Genomic DNA, 23,409 nt, shown 5'->3' with positions numbered 1-23,409 from the left:
CTTTTATGATATATAAATAAAATCAGATATTTAACAAAATTAGTTAATTAGATTTCCCAAAAAAAAAAAAAAAAAGTTAATCTGACCAAGCTTTTTGACCCCACACGCCGAGACACCAACCTTGGGACTGAAGTTTTCTCCCCCTGCCCAAAGTCTCCGGTTCGATCGACGAGAGAGAGAGAGAGAGAGAGAGATGGGGCTGCAATGGATGGTGTTGACGTGTGTGGTGGCTGTGGAGACGGCGATCGTCGTTCTGCTGACACTGCCATGGCCACGGCAGCTCAAGTCAAGCATCGTCGCCCTCGTCTCCATGATCATTCAACCTGCTGTTTCCATCCTCCCTTTCGCCGGTTTCCACCTCCTAGGTATGGTTCTTCACTTGCTCTTCTTCTTCTTCTTCCATTCTATTTGTTTGTCTTGATGTTTCTGTGTGGATGTAGATATACACTGGAAGAACGAGCATCGGCAGATGTGCAGCGCTGAAGTGTGCACTCCCGAGGAACTGTTCCACTACGAGAAATCAGTAAAAGCTCTAAAACCTCTGTTGTTTTGGTTTTTTTGAAGTTTATGTTGATCTTTTATTTGTATATCAAGATTGCGTGATGGATCTTTATGAAAAAATTGAAACTTTCGCTTGTTTGGATTGGGTGGTTGTATGGATTGCTGGGAATTGGTGATTGATCAGACTTTGCTATTTGTTTGCGGGTAGTTATGACGTGAATTGGTGAAGTGGATTTGTTAAGAGATTACCAAGCATAGGTGTTTATAGGACATGGACTGGTGAGTGGAATTTTTATTTTGAGGTTGGATTTTGGGAATCGGGGAATAATTATTATGTAAAATCAACAGTTGTGGAAAACGTTGTCCTTTCTTGTTGTTTATGTTGATCGACTCTGTGACAGACTACAAATTTCACAAGGAAAATAAGATAAATGGATTATCTGTGGTGGTGTTGGAAACTTTAATTTTAAAAATATGAACTCATCTGCCCAGGAAGCTTTCTGAACAACTGAATAGGCCCCTTTATTTATGTTGGAAAGTTTAAGAAGAGTGAAAAAAAAGAGTAATCCACCATTTTCAATCTTAGACATGGGTTGAGTATAGCATCCGTGAAACCTCACCCTTTCTCACCATCCTCTTTTAAGTTTAATCCATTCTAGCCGTATGACAAATGGTTTTAACCTTTTGATCATTCTTGTGCTGCAGGTATTCAAAGCTCAGAGGAATGTTATTCTGTGTGTATTATCCTGTCTTCTTTATTGGTAAAAAACTTCCTATATCACTGTTACTTCTTAGGCCTGTTGGGATTTATGCTTAAGGATTGTTCACGGGATGGCAGGTGCATATGTTGTGTTTGCAAATACCAACAAGAGGTTAGAGGATTGGAGGAAGCTGAAAAACGTCTCAAGAATCAGTAATCAGTGGCTGCGGCCTTGGTTTTATTACTCTGTGTTAAGGTGGTGAGTTCAATATTTTCAGACTGCAGTTCCCTGTTGGTTATTATATCTTGTATATGCACCAGCAGGGCGTCAATTTTTTCCCCCTCATTGTGAATCTTGAGATAGTGTTTTTTTATTTCTGTAAGTCGTTTGTGACTTTTAACTATGACTGTTCCTGAGATTTGGAGAAGAATGCTGAGGCTTCTTTACATTAATATAGATATATTGTTTTATAATTTGTAGGGACGGCTTTGACATCATGAGATTGATTGGAAGATGCATTTATGCGAACTTTTTTGCTTGTTCTTCTCCTTAAATCACTTGCAAACTGGGTATCATTGTGGAGGGCCTCTTCGTATTTTTTATTTACCATGCTTTTAAATTCTGAGTGATGGAAAGTAACTCTGGCTTTTGTTTCTCAGTTTTTTTGCAAGTGATTGCTTCACCCATGTGATCAGTGTATGCTAAATGTGAAGAGAGTATAAATCTTCTTTAGAGCATTATTTGATTTTTTGTTTTTTGGAGAAGTATGTGATGGTGAATTTGGTAATTTTGTATGCGTGCTACATTCTAAGGAGTGATATGTTTATTTGAGGGCCGAGCGTTCCATGATTAACTCTTGACCAAAGAGTTAATGATGCATCCTTCCTTGTGCTCCATGCTTTACCAGGTCAAGCATGTTGAAATCCTGCCTTCCAGAATATATTAACTGATTCTTTTACATGTGGTGGAGATATCTCTTGAATAGATGGTTGGAAAAAAAAATGGGAAGGACGTTATCTTTCCTTGTGAAGGATGTGACCAGTAATTGCTAAATGTGAAGAGAGTGTAAATCTTCAATGGAACATGATTTGATTTTTGGTATTTTGGAGAAGTTGGTGATGATGAATTTGGTAATTTTATAGGTGAGTCACATTCTAAGGAGTGATATGTTCATTAGAGAGCCAAGTGTTCCATGGTTGACCATTAACCAAAGAGTTAGTGATGTATCCATCCTTGTGCTCCATGCTTTACCAAGATAGGCGTCTTGAAATCCTGCCTTCCAGAATATATGAACTGATTATATTACATGTGGCAGGATATCTGTTGAGTTGGAAAAAAGGATGTGAAGGGACGTTACCCATCCTTGTGAAGGATGTGACCCGCAAATGCTAAATGTGAAAGGGGTATTAATCTTCTTGGGGGTATGATTTGATTTTTGGTATTTTAGAGAATTTGGTGATGGTGAATTTGGTAATTTTATATGTGAGCCACATTCTAAGGAGTGACATTTATCTGAGGGTCAAATGTTCAATGGTTAATTTTTGACCAAAGAGTTAATGATGCATTTATTCCTGTGCTCCATGCTTTACCACGATAGGTATGTTGAAGTCTTCTTCCAGAATATATGATCTGATTCTTTTACATGTGGTAGAGATATCTCTTGAATAGATGGTTGGAAAGAAGGATGTGAAGGACTTTATCTATTAATTATCTTTATGAGTAAGGCCAAATTTCTTAGAACTGGTTGAAGTAAGCAAGAAGAAACCTACTCCATTGGGAGGAAAGTTGACCATGAATCAATACACTGATTTGTTATGTCGGTGATTGAAACTAAAATTCCATGGTAGGGCTTGGAAAATCAGACCCTTGTGATAATGACTGATATGATCAGAGATGCTGATTGGTGATTCTCCTTGCTTATCTGGTCAAATTGAGAATTATTCAATTCAATATGGTCTGTCTTATGAAGGCACAATTATTTTACTAACAACTTTTTTTTTTTATGATTATATTATGGAAATCAGACCAGTGACAGATAGTCTTTGTTTAGTGATTCTGTTAGACTTTGCTCTTGCTCTTTAATCTGTTGTGTCTATCAGATTTTACTTTCCAATGTGGATTGGAAATACATGTCATAACTAGTATTGTGAGCCATTACATTGTGTTGCTTTTTCTTGGTTATAATTTTCTATTCATCATATGACTTCGAATATAGTACTAAATCTCATTGATTATGTCCAAAGACTATATCAAAGTCTTGATTGTAGACATCCCAATTCTGAGCTTGAAATTTTTCCTTGAAGTATTCCAACTTGTGAACGGATGGTTATGCTAGCATTAAATGTGCAATAATAGTGAAGGATTGGTATAAACTACTTTCTTGATGGCGAGAGCCAATGTTGTTATTCATGTTATCTTGAGCTTATCTCTATGGTCAAGGAGGTCAACTTTGTCCCTTAAGTTGTTTTACTTATAGAAACAATAGAGTAAAATTACTGAAGTACATATATACCTAGGTTAATTTGTCCCCATCATCTGCACCTAGTTGAATTTTTTTGAACATCACTATTTTGGGCATTTTATTTGAATATATATATGCTAATGTTTGTTTTTCTTGCCTTACTTTGTTAAGTCAGAAGAAAACATCTTTAAAATCCAAACTCAAACCATGAATGGACAAGCATGCCAGCTTGCCCATTAATGGAAGTGAAACTACTGACTGGCTGTTCTTTGTATTTGACCTTAGAACAGTCTGTCTTTTAGCATGTTAAGGTTTGTTTACTGATGAGTTCCTTAGCTTAAGAGTTAGTATAAGCATCTTAACATCTTGTGTTGAGGGTTTAGTGCTTCCAACTTTACAGAATAAAAGTTCTAAGCTTACAATAAAAGAAGCCGAAAGAAGAATTCCACATGTTATTCACTCTTATTCAGACATTCATCTTGATGTTTTTACCTTTTTCTAGAGAAGGTAGCCATTTGTTCTTTTGCTCTTTTATTTTTTTCTTCCTTTTTTCTTAAAGTATTTCCCTTTGAGTCTTGAAGAAGCATCTTTAATACATATAAAAATATATATATGAAAAAAGCAGTAAACCTTGTTGTTTTCTGCAGATAAAGATGGCAGTGACAAGTTCCAGCTTCTACTTTGAAGTTTGATGTACATCACCCAAGTCATAGCTTCTGGATGTCATGTCTTTGCATGAATTTTTCATACTCTTTGTGGAAAAATAGTTTAAATATCAATCTGCAAGCTGTTGAGTCTTTCTAATGCAACCAAACTTGCATTTGTTTACTCATTCATATGGTGTTAATTAGTGTGTTAAGATGAGTCAATGTTCAACATGTTGTGGTTTGAAGGGAGAACAGATGACCTACCGAAATAAATTAGATTGATACCTGTTCCATGCTTACTAGTCTTTTAATACTGTTTATTTGGGTCCCCTCTATTGTTTCTAGTCAACCTGTTTGAGTTTTTACATTGCTCTCATAGTCTCTTTTGCATGACAGTCCACTATGGGTTGCCTTTGTCTACCTAATTGAACTACCCTATAAGATCATTTCTTGCTTTTTATTATTATTATTATTATTATTATTATTATTATTATTATTATTATTATTATTATTTGGGCATGCACCACATAAAAATGGGGAATTGCTGTTATATCCATGTGAAAACTACTCTTATAAATCATTGGTAAGGATACACAAGCAATTTGAACTTGTTTATTGTGTGTTAATTGAGTGAAAAAGAAAGATAAAAGGTAGGAATTCTAATTTCTTTTTTCCTCTCCTTCAATATAATTAAGCACATTAAAATCATTGGATCATGAACTATATGAGTTACAAATATGGTGGGAATTTTTTTGGTTGATTTCATCCATGAGATGAGAAGGCCATGCATGCTTCACATGGTCATACTTTTATGTCTATTAAAAAAGATTCAGATTTGCCTAACAGAGTGTCAAATCCACATATGTCAAGTTCTCTAGATCTATATTCCAATACCTAACACAGTGTCCAGCATTCTTTAATTCCATGATTTCCATCATTCATCTAGAAACACTTTATTGCAAAGCATTATTCTGACATTAGTTAAGCCAAACCATTAATAATCATACACTCCAAACAACAGAAATCAAAGCACAACAACAACAACAACAACAACAAACAAACATAGCAACATAGTGTGTGATGAGAACTCCTCTTTTTTCTGAATTTCACATTTCATCTTTTATACACTCATCTACACAAAAATCACTTTTAAAAAAAACAAGAAAATAAAACATCATTCATGTTTGTGATGAATTAAAGAGATCTCTTCAATCCTCTAAAATCCATAACATCAATGCATTCCAACTTCTTCTTAGAACCATTCATAAGCTTAAGCAACTGAGTGGCCTTCTCCTTTGTTTCACCACTGCAACCTACTTGCAAGAGCAACAAGAGCTTCTGAAATGCACCAACTTGCAGAGCCTCTATCAAGCACTCTTCTCCTCCTTTCTTGCAAAGTTTCCAAATTGCTGAAACTGCAAACTCCGTCGCCATATCGGAGATCCTAAACATCTTCTTCACCAACACCGGCAATGCAAGAGCATTATCATATGCATCATTCTTCGCCTTTTCGCACACTAACACCGAATCCAACACCGCAAGAGCCTTCTCCGACATGCTCTTCTCCGAGTCCACAAGCATTTCTAGTAGCAATGAAACAATCCCCAATTCGACAAACCTCTCGGCCGTCTTCTCAGCGGAGGACACCAAATAGTAAGTAGCCACAAGTGAAGCCTTCTGTCGTCTGAGGCGATATCGGTTCTTTAATAAGCTTAACCAATGCTTCGACTAATCCTTCGGTCTCCGCCACGATCTCTACAGCATTCTTACTTCTTGATACAAGCTCTTTCACCGCTACAACTGCATTAAGTCTCCGGCCAAGATCACCACACTGTAACATATATACAATGAAAGACATGGATTCCGGTGAGCTAAGATGCCAGCAAGCATCTTCATCCAATGGTGCCATTGCAGTGATCACTGATAAAATCTCTTCCAATACACCGGAGAACTTCGACGTATTACTAGCAAACTCACTGAAGGAGCAAGCAAACACCCGGCCGGCACCCGATGACATGAAACACCGGCGATTGCGCTCACTCTCCTTCACCAAAGCCTTAACTCTCATAACCAATTCAAGATAATTCTTTGAACATCTCCGAGCTGACTAATCGAAGCAATCTCCGAGAGAAGCTGAGAGGCCATGGCCGGAGACACCGGGATCCTTGGAGTTGGAATTCTCTCAATACCAAGAGCCTTATGAGCCACACACCAATCTTGGATCCTTCTCCGAATGATATGGTTGGGAATGAGCTCATGATCAGTGTGCATGGTCTGGTTGGTCACCGGACACATTGAGTGACCCATGTCCATCCATCTTTCTATGCTTTGCCGATCATATGTGATGCCTGTGGACACTGTAACCGGATCTTTCATGAGCTCTAATGATATCGGGCACCGGAAATGGTTCGGTATCGAAATCTCTAGCTCTGCTTCTCCGGCTACTCTCCGGCTCCGGCGTGATGCCATCCTTAGTTTAAAGAATTGCTAGGATTGTTGGATGAGTTGTTTGAGTTGTTTTTCTAGTTGAATTCTTGAAGGAGATGGTGAGAATGGAGATATATATATATACATGGGAAATGGAAGGAAGAGAAGAGTTGGAGGTTTGAATGTTGACCGTTGAAGTTTGAAAAATTGAACCGCGGAATGGAAGCGGTATTAGGTCTTGGGTTTGTTTATTTGGGAGAGTTAACCGGTTTGACCGGCAGATTGGGTCAATTGGTCAGAGAACCAGGCCGAAAGGGTCACTAATGAGATGATGATTATGATGGTTTGCGTTTTCCACCGGCCAGAGTTTTCCTTTTTTATTTGTTTATTTTCTTGTATTATATTATTTATTGGTTTTGTTGAATGGATGAATGAATGGGGAGCTTTTATTTTGTCATTAGGTGGGTCATAATTAGGACCATGTAATGTGGTTGATCAAACCTTCTCTTTTCCACCATCAAATTTTCGGTTATATCTTTTGTTTATAGATCATTTTCATTTCTATAATTTTAGTTGGTGAGAAATTAATGTGATCTTAGGTGATGTTTGGTGTGGATTTTTCTAATTAATTTTTATATTAATATATATAAACACAGTTTAATAGAATAGATATGTATGAATGTGCACTAGTTACTACCCTTAGGAATGAATCTCTTTTTCTTACAATTTTAGAGGGGTGAAAATCACTATTTTTACCGTAAGAGACTCACATCATGATCAACAAATAATACCGATGAACAATATCGAGTCTTCATATATAGTATATGAATAGCATTAATAGATAGAACTTCTGAAATAATATTTTGAACTCTCACCTCTTATGTACTTTGTGGCGAGTTATCATTGGATTACAAATGATTTCACTATAATAAAAATTTATTGATATGTTATTTTATTTTAATTTTTGACATTTCATTTATGAATAATTTATTAACTTTGTAATTATTTTTTTATATTTTATTTAGATTAAATGAAAAATTAATTTCATGGGACTAGGACCAATAACCCTTATCTTTGTCATTGTTTTGTACTCATATACTTTATTTTTGCCTTATTAAATCCATACCTTCCTGTACTACATGGCAGCCAAAAAAAAAAAGGACTTTTGGGTTCATGTTCATATTGTGACCCATGTATAATAATGTAATTAATTCGAAATATGGAAAACACCCACTTATTTATATATGTATAATTTGTTCAGTTTATGGAATTATTAATAAGTAATCAGTCAATGATAATGTATACAAACCTATTAACATTTAATAGACATAGACATAGCACAATATGGTTAGTCATACTACTTCGTTTCATTTTCAAATTATTTTCTATCAGAGACTACATCATGGCATACAATTATTATCCACATTACATTAATTAAAATTCCACTAAAATTTTTATCCAAGTTAACAATAATAAAAAAAAATGATAAAATAAAAAACCAAAAAATTAAACCCTTTTAGGCTAAAAAGGCTTAGCAGGCCGGATCATCGCTAGTCTCAGCCCAAAATAAGGCCCAGTAAAAGCCCAAGACCGCCACGTTAGCACAGTGGAATCTGGACGGTCACGATTCAAACTGCATCTCTGACTTGACTACTGCCACGTCACCCACGTGTCTTCGATCTCATCTTCAGTCCCGATCAGCATACTCAACCTTGACATGACGTATCGCGCTTTGATTGGTTGTTGAGGTACTTAAAGGTGGGACCCCATTCTCAAAGATAATAGTGACACGTCATCAAAGAGGATGCAAGCACCGTTACGCGCGAGAAATTGAAAAAAACCCCTTCCTTTTCGTGCTCCTCGTGTTTGTTTTTTTTCTTTGTTTTCTACTTTTCTTAGATCTCAGAAATGATATCCATGGAGTGTGGCGGCGCGGCGCTCCGCGGCGGCGCTCTCATCTCCTCATCGTCCTTCCCCTCCGGTCTCAAGCTCCATTTCCCCAATCCTCTTCTCTGCTTAAGGTCTCTTTCCCCCCCTTTTCGCTTCCTTGCTTTTATTTGATGAATTTCTTTGTGGAATATGAGATATGGCTATGATTGTTAGAGTTTTGAATTTCTTTTTTTGCTTTTCAATGTATTACAAGATTTCTTGATTTTGTAAATCGGGATTTGTGCTTCTTCTTCTTCTTCTTCCTGTTTTCCCATTTTATTTCTAAAAAATTTGATTTTTTTTTTGTTTTGGTGTGATCGATCTTATTAAGGCTGTGAAGTTTGTGTACTTTTTAAGTAGGTTGTGTTTCAATTTTTTATTATTATTATTATTGTTATTATTGTCGAGATGAATTGATTTTTAATCTAAAATAGGCACATTTAGTGATTGGTTCTTTGCAAATCAACGCTTGGAGTTTCACAACCATTGTGAAGTTTTAATTCTACATATTTGTATATCTTCCTTGCTGCTGTGATCAGTATAGCAGTTCTCTTTCCAGTAATTTTTTTTGTGATTCTCATCTTGTTATGCATATGTGGAAGTCCTGCCATTTGTTGGAAGTTGCTTTTGTCGACTTTTGCCTTTTGTTATTAACTGTAACAGTAAAATACATAGTTATGTATGACTTCATTTGTCCAAAGATCATTCTTTGAAGGGAATCAAGAGTAAATTGTGTGGTAGGCTGAAATATTTGACCTTTAAACTTCCTTGTGTTTGTTACAGATACAAAATCATGTTTGTCCAATGCCTTCTATGGTTTCTTTACTTCCCACTACAAGATGTGAAGCGGTCGAAGGAAGGACTATTAGGTATTTAAATTATCTGTTCAGATCTGTTCTTTTACAATTCTTATGCATTTTGATCTGGTGTTTATATCACACTGTACTTGCTTATTAAATTGATTAGTTTCTTACCGTTATTCTTTCATTTTATGCATAGATAATAACAATGTCAAAAGATGGAAATTTTGTTGAACATGTAAATGGTGTTGATTTCATTTATCTGTCTTTTATTCTTTTCCTAATCTTCCTAATCTTCCTACTTGAAATTCACTATTGCAATCACAACTGCCGCATTTTAATAGCTATTGGGTTTTTAATAACTCATCACATGATTCACATTTGAGGCTGGTGGTGTGCATATGTTAATTGATGCATCTTTGTTTATTTTATTATCACTATTTTATTTTGTTTTATTATTATTATTATTTTTTGTGCTCCTCATTCCTTATGCATGAATTTTTAACATTTCATATTTGGTCAAGGGTTGATTTGGCTGATACTGATTGGGATAACCTTGGATTTGGACTTGTGCCTACCGATTATATGTATGTTATGAAATGCACTCAGAATGGAACATTTACTGAAGGCAAATTACAGCCATATGGACCTGTTGAATTGAGTCCATCATCTGGAGTCTTAAATTATGGCCAGGTTAGTATGCAAACAGGTCGCTTTGTACTTGAATAAGTTGTCAGTGGTCTCTCCAAGATGTGTTTGTTCTTGGTCACAGATCTTGAAATTTGCATCATATGTATTTATCTTCATAATCAGAGATTCAGAATGTAAAAGTATGCAGCCTGTAGTGAGCAGTTATTAAATTTTAAAATACTGATATTAAAATTGCTTATTTAACATCCATGTTGTCTGGATGGTCTATTTAAAATTTCAAGCATAAGTTGTTTTTACTGGTTTCTTTCCATTTGAGCTTTAAATGTGTTTGGTTATGCTTGCTTGTAATACTAAATGGGAGCCTATTCTGATTTCTTTCTTTGAGCTGCATCTTTCAGAATGATAACCTTCCAAAGCTCAACCTGAATGTAATTTACTGACATTAAGATAAATTGGGAAATACATAACCCCTAATCTGCTTGTTATAAAATCAGACATTAAAATTCAATTGCACTGACTGCTGAATTTTTTATTATTTATTTATTTATTTATTTTGGTCAAGCCAAAAAGGAACTTTATTAAGCACAAAACATCTCAAAACATACACAAATTACAAACAAGCATTACCAAGCCATATCATTGACATTTAGAATCAGGCCCACAATTGATTGAACTAGTAGAACTAGCATAACTACTCTTACAAAACACAATACTTGAGATAGAATGAGAACGATACAGAAATAAACCTAACTACCAGAAGATGAAACTTATTTACACCCATCTGCTTATCGACATCCTCCTCACTAAATCTTTGGTGCTGAAAGATTAGTAAGTTTCTAGCTTTCCAGATAACATAAACTGCAGCAAGTAAAGCTATTCTTCTCATCTTAGCTAATAAAGTTTTGCCCATAACCTTCCTTTGGAACCAATTGATCTCCCTTCTCCAATTAAGGTACTTACTCTTCACATTAAGAGCTTGTTATGTGCTAACTGACTGCTGACTTCTTATGTGCTAACTGCTAGGGCATGAGTTTTCTCAACTTTGGTATCAAAAAGGCTTAATGATTTTGCTCACAGGGGTTGTTTGAAGGCCTAAAAGCATATAGGAAAGAAGATGGGTCAATTCTTCTCTTTCGTCCAGAAGAAAATGCTTTAAGAATGAAGTCAGGTGCTGAAAGGATGTGCATGCCTTCACCAACTGTTGAGCAGTTTGTGGATGCTGTAAAGCTCACTGTTTTGGCAAATAAACATTGGGTAGTTTTTCTATTCTTGATACTAATATACAATAATTGATCATAGGAATGAGGTCCACTAATTATCTTGTTGAATTTTACATACTTTTTACTTAAATGCAGGTACCACCCGTGGGTAAAGGTTCGCTATACATTCGGCCTTTGCTTATCGGAAGTGGGCCTATTCTTGGTCTTGCACCAGCCCCTGAGTACACATTTCTTATTTTCGTTTCACCTGTTGGCAACTATTTTAAGGTCAGTTTTTATGACATTATTTTTAGTTTTAAAGCCTACTGGGCTGCTTATAAAGACTGCCCTCTGTATTGGAACTAGGGAATGACCTGATGACCTTTTCATACACTTAAAGGTTCTTTCTCACATATTAATAGCATGTATGTTATCTTATATTGTGTGTATTTATATTGTTTATTTGCCAAAAAAAAATTGAGTTAGAGCAATTTTGAGTTAGAGCAGATCTATGATTTGCATCTTGATTTTCCAGGTTTGCCTCTTGATTTGCATGAGCAGATCTATGATTTGAGTTAGAGAAATTTTGTTTCTATAGAGAAATGTTTTACCTTAAAAGTGGGAAAACCTGTATTGGATAGTGAATGGGAAAAGAGTGCCATTTATTTGATAAGTCCTTCATTATGCAACATGATGCTCTGTTCTTTTATATCCTGTTTATCCACATTAAAAACACTGACAATGTTACCTATTTACTATCATCCTCAGGAGGGTTTAGCACCGATAAACCTAATAGTAGAAACCGACTTTCATCGTGCAACCCCTGGTGGTACTGGTGGTGTAAAGACTATTGGCAATTATGCTTCAGTAAGAAAATTTTCTCATATGAGCCTTTGAATTATAAAACGTTTGTTGAATAATTGTCAAAAGTGGCTCTCCTGTTTGTTGGATTTTTTTTTCATATTCAACTTCCTTTGTTCTTTTGATTAACCATCTATGTAGTCATCATGTGATTCCTATTCATGTATCTGTATGAACTGAATGTTCATGATTTTTCTATGCACTACTATTGCTGGTTAAGTTGTGCATCACTCTTCTTAACCATTTTACTTGCACTTTTTGGGCTTTTGCTTACCAATTTTTGGTTTAATAGTGGTTTCTGATCACAAGTGAATACTCTTAAACATGGACGTTTATTTAATATACATTCAAGTTTTTCTAACTTAAAAGTTAAAATCAATTTTGATTATGTTCAGGTTCGTGATTCACCTAAACTTTTGTGCATGTTAGTGTTACCCTCATACAACACATATGGGTGAATTTTCATGTTTATGGATATCTATCTTTTCTTTAGATACCTTAGGGCCCTGTTCCAATCACGCATTCCCCCCATATGACTCTACTGAATTTATTTAAAAAAAAAGATTTTGTTTCTCTTGTCTTTTTTTATTTCACTCTCCATCTTAATTTTTTAGTTTTCAACCTCAATCTTTTTTTTTAATTACCTTATCCTTTTTCTTATCTTTTTAAACTTCATAATTTTTTTTTGATATTTTCTTATATGTATATATTGTTACTTATCTTTCTTATCCTTTCAAAAGTGATTTTCATGATTTTAAAAACTCTATTTGTTTTTAGTTTAAATTTTATGTGATTTAAATCCTTTGTCCTAAATTATATATTTTTTTAAAGTAGTTTAGACTGGTTCATAATATACAATATCTATTTACCTATAATCACACCTAAAAACTTATTTTACCAAAATGTTCTCCACCCTCTTAAAAATAATGTCATTTACATGGTTATGTATATATACATTATTTACACATATATGAATACTCATGGCTGTGTCCACACATCTAGTTTTTTATTAAAATACTCTATGTTACTTAATACTTAACACCTGTATCTGTATCCTATTAACATCGGTATGCCTCATGTAGGTCTTGAAGGCACAGGCAATAGCTAAGGCAAAAGGCTATTCAGATGTTCTATATCTCGACTCTGTTCACAAGAAATATGTGGAGGAGGTCTCATCCTGCAATATTTTCATTGTGAAGGTTTGCCATTTAGATTCATTTTCCTACCTGATGTTCCTTACTACATTGCATGACATTTAAATTCTACCTGCCACCAGTTTTCTTTGTCTTTACCCAGTCACCTGGTATTTGTAGAGTTGTCCGAAAGTCGTATTGTTTTGTTGTTGTTGTTGACATTCTGTGTGACCAGCCTCATTGTCACTTAACTAACCTTTCCCAAATGAAATGCCTTATCATATGGAAACAGATTATATTACTGGATTATATGAGGGAGCCATGTAAGTATGGAGGTCCAATCCTTCTTTTTTTAAGAATTGACCATGGTTTATTATCTTTTATAAAAAATAAAGAAAAAGCATGCGGGTGCCATGAAATCTCACTTTTGCAGAAGCAAACAAGGGGGCTGCAGCTATGTGTATTTCACCCCATGCTCCCCTCGCCTTTGATGATAGGGGCCTACGGCATTAACCATTAACTTCCTTGATATTCCTTTCTATCTGCATGCTTTCTGACTATTTTTGAAGTGTCTGTTTCTTGAAGAGTTTATCACTGATATCTGATCCTTTACGGTTTTTTTTATAAAACCTTGTGTACCACTTGAATTCCACTCTAATATTGTTTTATCATTACCATTTGCACTGTTGCGCATGTTCCTCTTTTTGGATTCTATTCATTGAATTGCATCCAAAGCAAGTCTCTTTATTTTGTTCTTATTTTTTTTCTTAACTTCAAGCTGAATTCTTTATTTCATTGTGCAGTTTGTTGAAGTTGCATTTTTCATAATTTTTGTCATTTTTGTTGGAAAGGGAATATGTTTATTGTTCCCTTTTAGATTTGCAAAGAAATAAATTTCTGGGTATATTTTATTGCAGGGCAATGTTATTTCAACTCCAGAGCTTCTTGGGACAATCTTGCCTGGAATCACAAGAAAAAGTATAATTCAGGTTGCTCGGAATCAAGGATACCAGGTAATTTGTTTCTGATATATATATACACTATAAATCTATAGCTTCTTCGCAGGCATTTTTCTTTGTTTCATAAAAAACTTTTTGTACCATAACAGCGGCTCTTTCAAATGTTGGTTTTTAGTATTTTGATTGCACTCTAATAATCATATGGTAGGATTCTGAAGCATATAATTTAGTAGGCTTCATAAAGACCAACACAGAAGGAGAGAGTTTATTTTTTAATACATATTGGTATTCAATGACTGAATTATAGTCACATTTATGGTTGGCAAGTGAACTTCCTGTAAAAATTTGTATTTAGACAAGGTCTATTTAACTTATGCTGTTTTAAAATTTGATTATTCATAAAGCATTCAAGTGGGCTTTAGTGGGTGAAACAAACGCTTTTTAGATTGGATACAAAGCTGGAATTTGGAGGAAAACACATGAGTGTAATGCACTCAATAATTGTGTTAGAAACATCTGCAGTTTGATTATAATGAATAAAAATCTACTATTCAATTGTAATGCATTAAACTTATTTTTTTTTCCAACCAATTGATAGCCCTTTTCTTTTTATCTTCTGTGGATGATGACCATGGTGGTGTACAGGTTGACGAGCGCCTAGTATCAGTAGACGATTTGCTTGATGCGGATGAAGTTTTTTGCACGGGAACGGCTGTGGTCTTATCACCAGTTGGAAGCATTACATACCACGGAAAAAGGTAAAAGTTGCCCCTCGTATCACCAGAAGAAAAACTAATGCTTGAAACTCTGTCTAATGAACTTAGAGATCAAAATACAATTCGAAGTCGCTTTTATTTTCTTTTGGTCAATCATGAACTAAGAAACTTTTGCTTCTTCTGCTTGACTAAAATGTGGATGAAATCTGTACAGAGTGGAATATGGACACAGAGGAGTTGGTGTTGTATCCCAAAAGCTTTATTGTGCACTCACAGATCTTCAGAAGGGAATTACAGAGGACAACATGGGCTGGACTATGGAGCTGAATTAGTTTTATAAGATTATTATGATCAAATGTTCACTTTTCCTACCAAAATATGTTGTTCTTTTAATTTAAGTCAGACTTTTAATGTGGTCGAACTACCTCTTTCAGTAGCTAGGTGAACTACAATATATATATATATATATATATCAGTGTGATTTGCCAGATTTTGCATCAATACTACTATTTTTTGGGGTTTTGTTTGTTTGCTTATTTTCCCTTTTATGGAAAGGTTTTTGAGAAATATTATAGCATTGATTTGGGTATTAGTGGAAATTAATCATCACTTTTTGACAGTGAGCCAAAGTACATTGATACATCAAATTTTAATCAAACCTAAGAGAATTGACTGCCCTTTGTAAGCTAAGCTCATTTTAATATTAAATCTCTCATCTCTACATTTCTATCTAACACAAACATTGCTCATTGAAGCTATATATATATATTTTTTTAAAGTCAAAAAGGAAAAGGCACTAAAAATCTTAGAACTCAAGAGTCCTAATATTCAGAGATTTTGATAACCCATTAAAAAGTTAACACAAATAATAAACAAATAATAATAATAAGCATTTAGAAATGCTTGCTTGCTAGTTATTCCCAAAACCCATTTGATCCCTTGCTTAAGTTCCATGAACTCAGCCATCTATGACCACCCCTCAATATACCAAAACCCAACTCCTTAAACATGTGGTACCCCATCACTTTCTTTATCATCACCAGTTCACCACCCAAGTGTCATTACTACACCACAATCCTTAAAACCAAAGGCCTTAAGCACCACCACCACCACCACCACCACCACCTCCGGCCACTAGCTAGACTTCAATGGCCCTTGCTATGAGACCATCTTTTGCTCTCGCCGCGTCTCACTCCACCACCGCCGCCCACTTGTTCGCCCTCCTCGCCGGCATCCTCACCCTCGTTTGGGCTCTTCATTACCGTGGCGGTGTTGCCATTCATACTGACAACAAAGACTTAATTATCAATGTTAGTCTTCTCATATATATATATATATATATTATTTCAAGATGTTATGTTATTTACTGTATTTTTATATTGCAGGCTCATCCACTTATAATGGTGTTGGGGTTCATTATTGTTGCCGGAGAAGGTATGCATGAATATTTAGATATATATATATATATGGACGTACGTATGAATGTTTCATATAGTTTGGTTTTGAACATGCATGCATGCATGCATGGTTTGGGTTAGCAGGGATAATGGCTTACAAGCTCCCATTGATGAGACAAATGCAAAAGACAATACACTTGATGCTACATATGATTGCACTCACCCTTGGCATCTTTGGTGTCTATGTTGCCTTCAAGTACCACAAAGAAACTCAGTTGAGTGACATGACAAGCTTGCATTCATGGCTTGGCTTGGTTTCCATCTGCTTGTTTGGCATCCAGGTTCATCTTCACCTTTTCATCACTTTGTTCAGAGTTTTAAATTATCATTCCCTATGAATTTAATAAGCTTCATTTTAATTTTATTTTCACTTCAATTCCATCATTTGATACATATATATACCATGTAAATATAAGCCAACAAATTAACATAACATGAAAGAACAATATCTGATTATTGTTCTATAAATCTAATTAGTTGGTATATAAAATTTGTTGTGCATTGGCAGTGGTTATTTGGGTTTCTTTACTTCTGGTTTCCAAAGGCTCCACAGCCAACGAGAGTAGTACTAGTACCGGTCCATGCGGCGGCCGGAATGGCCGTCTTCTTGACGATTATATGCACGGCGGAGACCGGGTTTGCTCAGAGCATGCCGACGGATACAGGAACTTTGGCCGAGTCCCGTGTTATTAACTTCACCGGACTTTTTATCCTCATCTTTGCTGTGGCTGTTTGCATCTCCACTGCTATACGTAGAATCACATTCTAGATTATTATATATATATACATTTATTTATATATTTGTGTGTATAATTGTTTTTTTTTTTCTTTTGGGATTCTATTTATTCATGTATTTTTAGTTTGAGAGATTGGTTATTGATTTCACCTGTGGGTTATTTGGATATGGAGTGAAAAAGGTTGTGGGCCTTATCTCATTCATGCATGCAATGTTGTTTAAATTCAGTATAACATCTATGTTTGAAATTGTAGACTTTGGTTACTTGATTGATGGTATTTCTATTGTATATAGTGGTATCTGCAACCTCTTATAAATTAATTAATAATTTCTAAATGAATTAGGATCTCATGTGCATGGCACACCCACCATTAGATTTATAAAGATAAAAACATCTCAATCCATATTACCAAGTCTATGTACTAACTACTAAGTCAATATATAACAATAAAACTTAGTTGTTAATTAACACCCACATTAATTAAGCATTCTATTAAACATTCATATTTAGTCCGAAGAGACCTGGTCTTCAGTCAACGCTATGATTATTGGACAATTCTTATATACCTCTCTTGTCTACCAATTTAAATTGCTTTCCATTTGCCATGGTTTACTTCATGCTTAATTTTTTTCATTTTAAAAACTAGAGTATGAAAAATTCTCTTAGCTTTACACTGCTGATCAGTGTAATATTTGGGTTGTATGTATTAGAATCAAACTATAATATATGTACCAAGTTAAATGGCATCTACAACAATTCAATTATTATATGTGTTAATTATTCAATTCTCAACCCATAAGAATTAAGGGAATTTTTTTTATTTTCTTTTTCTCTTCTGACTGAAAAAAATCATTTGTTGATATGACAAGAGCGTAATGCTTTCAATACAATGAGATTACACCAGGAAAAAAAAAGCCTTAACTATATATTTTAAACACCAAAAGTAAAGACCATCTAGTATAAAAACAAGCCTGATATAATGTCACACAATATCCAACATGAACCTATGTTCACAAATATGTGCATTCGACATGAAATATACACTAATTAAAAATTATGAAATTAGAATAAAAACGTTTCGATCAAAACAAATTGTCATGTCATGGTCATATATATATATATATATATATATATTTATAATAAAATTCAAATCAAGTTTCCTATGTTGATTATGTATAATGCAAGTGCCTAGAAAACGTTTATGCTTGTACTCTTTCCTTTGGTGTATGTGCAGGCCTAAGAACCTCATTGATCTTCTCACCCAAACACCAATTTCTCTTTCTTTGGGACTTATATCTACAACTTCATATATATATATATATAGTTCAAAGTGATTACATGCAAGTTCAAGAATTATTTTCATTACTAATCTCTAAATGGGTGCAGTAAAAGATGGCAGGAGTTATGGTTGTTCTGCAACAGCTGCAATCATATTTGCACAATTGTTTGGCATTGCTGCCATAACTTTAATGCTTGTTTGGCTCTTGCATTTCAGAGAAGGAGTTGCTTTGAGTTCCACTGTTGAAATCCGTCTTCTCAATGTAAGTAAACATATATATATATATAAAACCATTTATTTAATCACTAATTATCATACTCTAATTCTTCTGCTTTTGATCAGATACATCACCTTCTTATGTTCCTTGGACTTGTTTACTCTGGAGGACAAGGTGACATCCATTAATTATTAATTATACTTTAAAGATTATTAATGTTATTATTTAAGTTAATTAATATGTGTGAAATAAAAAATGTTTGAACAGCTATTATAGCATTCAAGGCAATTCCAGCAACAAGAAGAGTTCAAAAGTTTTTCCATGGTTTGTTGCATCTTGTGGCCATTGCTTTGGGTGCTTTAGGACTGTATGCTGTTTTCAAGTTCAACAGAGACTTGGGAATACCTGATCTTAAAAGTTTACACTCTTGGCTTGGCATTGCCACCATTTCCTTGTACTCTTTACAGGTCTATATATATATAATTAATTAATTTCCTACTTCTAAATTCTTCATTTATATATATATATATATTTCTTATGTATAATTTACTTGGCCTTTTATTAAATTAAAGTAATTATGAGTTTTATTTCACTAAAGAGTTTGATTAATTAATTTTGGCAGTTGGTGGTTGGATTAATGATATTCATGTTCCCTGGAGCTTCATTTACAACAAGAGGGAGCTATCTCCCTTGGCATGCTTTCTTTGGATTAATAATATTTATGATGGCCATTTGCACTGCTGAGACTGGATTAATGGAGAGGTTTGCTATCTTGCGGTTGTATCAAGTAAAAGAAGGGCTTATTGTAAATTTCACTGGACTTGCAATCCTTCTCTATGGAATGTCCATCATCCTCAGTGTTATACTTCCTTAATTATCTTAATTGCTTACTTGTTAATTGTATTAATAATCACATAGTGCTCATGTGGAATTACTTGTAATGTAAAAAAGAAAATTCACATTTTGAAAATTTTTGTTAACTTCATTCTTGCTAATGATTTGTTTGTAATATTTTTTTTTTTCACAACGTAGATGTTTGTTTGCATGTGTTAATTATAAAATTTAAACTGAGTGCATAGGTTTCATTATTCACTTAAACTATATAATAACTAACAAATGGTTAGTTTATATGTCACATTACTTGTGGTTCTTGTGTTGTGTTGAGTGTTTGGGTTGAAAAATGTGGAAACTAAGTGGAAAAGTGAGGCTACTAGTGTTTGGGTTTGAAGTTTGCTTGTGATTTATTCATAATTTTTTTTAAAAAAATTAATATAAGTGAAATTACTTGATCTGATCACTTGTCAGAGTAACTGACATGCTCATTGAGTCGATATTTATAGAAAGCATTTCTACTAGCTACTTTCATAAAATTTTAAAACAAAACTAATGAAAATTAGAGAAGAAAGTGAGACTTCCGGCGTTTTTAATATCAAAAATATATTATTATTTTTTACATCATGTGATGTATCTATCTATAAAATAAATTTACTTAAAATTTTATCCACCTATGAACCTTAAAAACATTTAAGGAAGAAATAAAAAGTTTGTACTATAATAATTTCTTTTTATATATATATATATATATATATATCTTCCAGGAAGATAATGCCAAGGATAAAGGAGACAATCAATCAATCCAAAAGTCTAGAAGAATAGCCCATTGGATTTCCATTTATTTATGCTTGGAATGCTCCTTTTGGTGCATGTGTAAAGTCCTAAAAACTTCATTGATCTTGTCTTCCCTTATTTGGTTCTATCTACCAACCATGCAAGATCTCTTGATCAAAGAATGAAACAGATAAAAACAACCTCTTAATTTATATATATATATATATATATAGTTCAAAATATTTGCCAGTCAATCAATTCTTTTCATCAATCTCTTGATATATGGCTCAAGTGAAGGATGATGGGAAGACTAATTATGGTCTATCCGCAAACCCTGCAATCATGTTTGCACCATTAATTATTTGGCATTGCTGCCATGACTCTTAAGCTTCTTTGGCTCTTGCACTTCAGAAAAGTTGTTTCCAGTTTTAGTGTTGAAGTATGTATAATTTCTTCTTAATCTAATTAATCACCTTACTTTACTTCTCAATGATAATCAAAACCAATGTATGTTCAACAGTTACATCAACTTCTTAATTATGTTCCTTGGCCTTGTTTACTCTGGAGGACAAGGTGACACTTCATTACAGTTCTGAGTATATGTTTTTTGGTAATAATGTTAATGTTTTAATTTTAAAAAAATCTAACTTAACTTTGTGAATATATATATATATATATATATATATATATTGCTGCATCTTGTGGCCATTGTTTTGGGCGTTTTGTGAATATATATAATGGTTTGTTGGATTGGTGATACTTTATTTCCCTGGAGCTTCATTGGCGACAAGAGGGAACTAGTTTTCCATGGCATGCCTTGCTTGGATTAATAATTTTTATCATGAGTATTAGCACTGCTGAGCTTGGATTAATGGAGAGATTTGTGTACTTGGACTTGTATAAATCCAATGAAGGCTTTATTGTTGACGTCAGTACTGGACTTGCAATTTTTTCTATGGATTGTCCATCACTCACTGTTGTACTTCCTTAATCATCTTAGTTAATTGCTTGTTTATTTTATTTTTCACAAAGCACACGTGATTGCTAATTATGTGTTTATTCACTTGTCATCTTTAAAATAAATTTACATATTTTTTAATATTTTTGGGATTATTCCTTTGCTAATGATTTATTTATGATAATTATCCTTTTACAAATTAAGTGAAGAAATGAAGTTTAAATTTACCCCTTTTTATTTTTTTATTTTATAAACAAACACTCAACAATTTTATTTTTATTTTTTTTATTTTTATGAAGTATGAACCAGTCACATGTTAGAGGCATGCATATGTGTGGAATTAATACCTCAATTTTAGCATGAACCCTCAATCACCGTGTGTGAGTCTAGTAAATACACAAACACTTTTGCAGAAACTTGGTACCATAAAAACCAAGAGAGTGTTAGCTTTAATAAGTTAATTTATCTTCTAATTTTCACATGTTATTTGTTTATCAAATTTATTATGTCACCGTGTATGAATCAAAATTCAAACACGTCTCTTTAATAAAAACAAAAACATCTTTTACAGTGATTTGGTACCAAAAAAAATAATAGATTGTTAATTTTAATAAGTTATCTTACCTCCTAATTTTCACATGTTATTTGTTTATGAAATTATTTTTTAATATCCAACATATTTTAATATTTATTTTTACAACTTACATTGTATCTAAGCAAAAACATAAATATTTTTAAATATTTATTTTTATTACCACTAAGATGGTAGGTCAACAATTAGATATATGGCACGCAAATCAGCTGAAAGGCAAAGTTCCCATCTGTTTTGTTGACGATTGACCGTTGACTTTAAGTGTTGGAATTTGGAGCCATCCCCTTGTAATTGTATTGTTGTAAGGAGGTAAGATAACATTCTAAATAAAAATGTTTCATTTCATCAAAAAAAACTCTACGGCTAAGATTTCCCTTTAGTCCCACTCAACTCCACTCCAACAACAAGGGCCTCATTAAGTCATTATCCTCACACATTTGCATACCAACCTCCCTAAAATAGCTATCACATGCATCTTGTATATTTCATTTTATCTTATTATTATTATTATTATTTTAAGTGTAAGATGTAGTTTCTTTTTTTTTAAATATATATAAAAGCGATAAATAAATGTTAGTATTTTTATGGTGGGGTTATTGCGTCGAATGTCTCTACACTTTATGAAAGTACGTGAGTAAAGAATGTAATATCACTCGTGAGTTAATTTTTTTAATGAAAAATTTGAACTTTTATCATTTCATACATCACACAAAAAATCTATATTAGTGCCGTTAAACATTTGAATCAAGTGGCTTTCACGGAGTAATTCATTAGAATGATTTTAAACCGATTTTTAATAAAAATAAATAAATATATTGTACATTAATTAAAAAATAATCTAAATAGTATAGGTTTGAGTTTCTTAAATAAGTGATTTCATATTTAAATTTTTATATATTAAACAAAATATGTGAAACTCTTATCATTGTAGAGCTTTCATATTTCACCCCATCATTTCTTTTCTTTAATTATGATTATGGACAAGCCGGATTAAGAACATACACTGATACTAAATTAACATTTTAATATATTTGTGTCTTTACTTTGTTAGTACCAACAGATTATTATTATTATTATTTATTTATTTTTATTTTTTTTTGTCAAACTAAAAGAACAAAAGTATTAATTTTTTCTTATAAATAAGAAATTTTCTTTCTTTTTATTACTTTTATATACACCAACTACAACAACATCAAACCATATCACATCCAACTGCACCCTAACCAATCCCTAGTTTTAAATATACTTTGAATGGGTTCAACCCAATCCTTATCATATGATCTAACCTTAAATTACTTAAATACCCCTTATAACAGTGGGTGATTATAAATACACTAAATATTTTTATGACAAAAAAATAAATTTAAAAATCTTATAAAAACACAAATTATCTTCAACTTCTATAATTTCCCTTTTTTATAAAAAATTATTAAAGATACACCAACAATTGCCCATTTTCACATGGTATGATATTTCACTATTTTTTTTTAGCAAATAACCCAAAATAAAATTAATTAATTAATTAATTAATCAACAAATCAAAAGTAGAAAAGAAGAAAATTAAAAAAAAAGAAGA

At 33.3% G+C, this 23,409-nt stretch overlaps 5 protein-coding genes across 8 annotated transcripts; 4 read left to right on the top strand and 1 right to left on the bottom strand.

Moving 5' to 3' along the window:
- The first annotated feature begins 117 nt into the window (after positions 1-117).
- On the top strand, positions 118-4,612 carry LOC120282657. 4 transcript variants are annotated; one of them, XM_039289496.1, is made up of 5 exons: positions 118-365; positions 441-523; positions 1,207-1,262; positions 1,340-1,457; positions 4,311-4,612. In XM_039289496.1, exons 1-4 carry the CDS (start codon positions 194-196, stop codon positions 1,416-1,418), a joined length of 390 nt encoding a protein of 129 aa, XP_039145430.1. In that variant the 5' UTR covers positions 118-193; the 3' UTR covers positions 1,419-1,457; positions 4,311-4,612. The 4 variants fall into 4 exon arrangements, with proteins under 4 accessions (XP_039145430.1, XP_039145429.1, XP_039145431.1 ...); XM_039289495.1 differs by having other exon boundaries at positions 1,340-1,460; XM_039289497.1 differs by lacking the exon at positions 4,311-4,612 and adding an exon at positions 1,683-1,987 and having other exon boundaries at positions 1,340-1,460.
- Positions 4,613-5,388: 776 nt separating this feature from the next.
- On the bottom strand, positions 5,389-6,833 carry LOC120281861 (U-box domain-containing protein 21-like). The gene is given in 3 exon segments (XM_039288555.1): positions 5,389-5,987; positions 5,989-6,392; positions 6,395-6,833. Coding segments are annotated over 3 exon segments (1,272 nt in total). The 5' UTR covers positions 6,780-6,833; the 3' UTR covers positions 5,389-5,504.
- Positions 6,834-8,607: 1,774 nt separating this feature from the next.
- On the top strand, positions 8,608-15,506 carry LOC120282373 (branched-chain-amino-acid aminotransferase 5, chloroplastic-like). The gene is made up of 10 exons (XM_039289180.1): positions 8,608-8,758; positions 9,450-9,535; positions 9,991-10,159; positions 11,195-11,371; positions 11,473-11,604; positions 12,085-12,183; positions 13,260-13,376; positions 14,228-14,323; positions 14,915-15,027; positions 15,200-15,506. Exons 2-10 carry the CDS (start codon positions 9,471-9,473, stop codon positions 15,315-15,317), a joined length of 1,086 nt encoding a protein of 361 aa, XP_039145114.1. The 5' UTR covers positions 8,608-8,758; positions 9,450-9,470; the 3' UTR covers positions 15,318-15,506.
- A 567-nt stretch (positions 15,507-16,073) lies between these two features.
- On the top strand, positions 16,074-17,374 carry LOC120282508 (probable ascorbate-specific transmembrane electron transporter 1). The gene is made up of 4 exons (XM_039289330.1): positions 16,074-16,295; positions 16,371-16,419; positions 16,527-16,723; positions 16,951-17,374. The coding sequence occupies exons 1-4, from the start codon at positions 16,134-16,136 to the stop codon at positions 17,209-17,211; spliced, it is 669 nt and encodes a 222-aa protein (XP_039145264.1). The 5' UTR covers positions 16,074-16,133; the 3' UTR covers positions 17,212-17,374.
- A 1,167-nt stretch (positions 17,375-18,541) lies between these two features.
- Positions 18,542-19,598, top strand: LOC120282509 (probable ascorbate-specific transmembrane electron transporter 1). Its single transcript, XM_039289331.1, has 4 exons — positions 18,542-18,720; positions 18,801-18,849; positions 18,943-19,142; positions 19,298-19,598. Exons 1-4 carry the CDS (start codon positions 18,556-18,558, stop codon positions 19,547-19,549), a joined length of 666 nt encoding a protein of 221 aa, XP_039145265.1. The 5' UTR covers positions 18,542-18,555; the 3' UTR covers positions 19,550-19,598.
- The last annotated feature ends 3,811 nt before the right edge of the window (positions 19,599-23,409 follow it).

The sequence above is a fragment of the Dioscorea cayenensis genome, chromosome 18 (genome assembly GCF_009730915.1).
Source record: "Dioscorea cayenensis subsp. rotundata cultivar TDr96_F1 chromosome 18, TDr96_F1_v2_PseudoChromosome.rev07_lg8_w22 25.fasta, whole genome shotgun sequence".
Lineage (NCBI taxonomy): Eukaryota > Viridiplantae > Streptophyta > Magnoliopsida > Dioscoreales > Dioscoreaceae > Dioscorea > Dioscorea cayenensis.
This window is presented reverse-complemented; position numbering and strand designations above follow the sequence as displayed.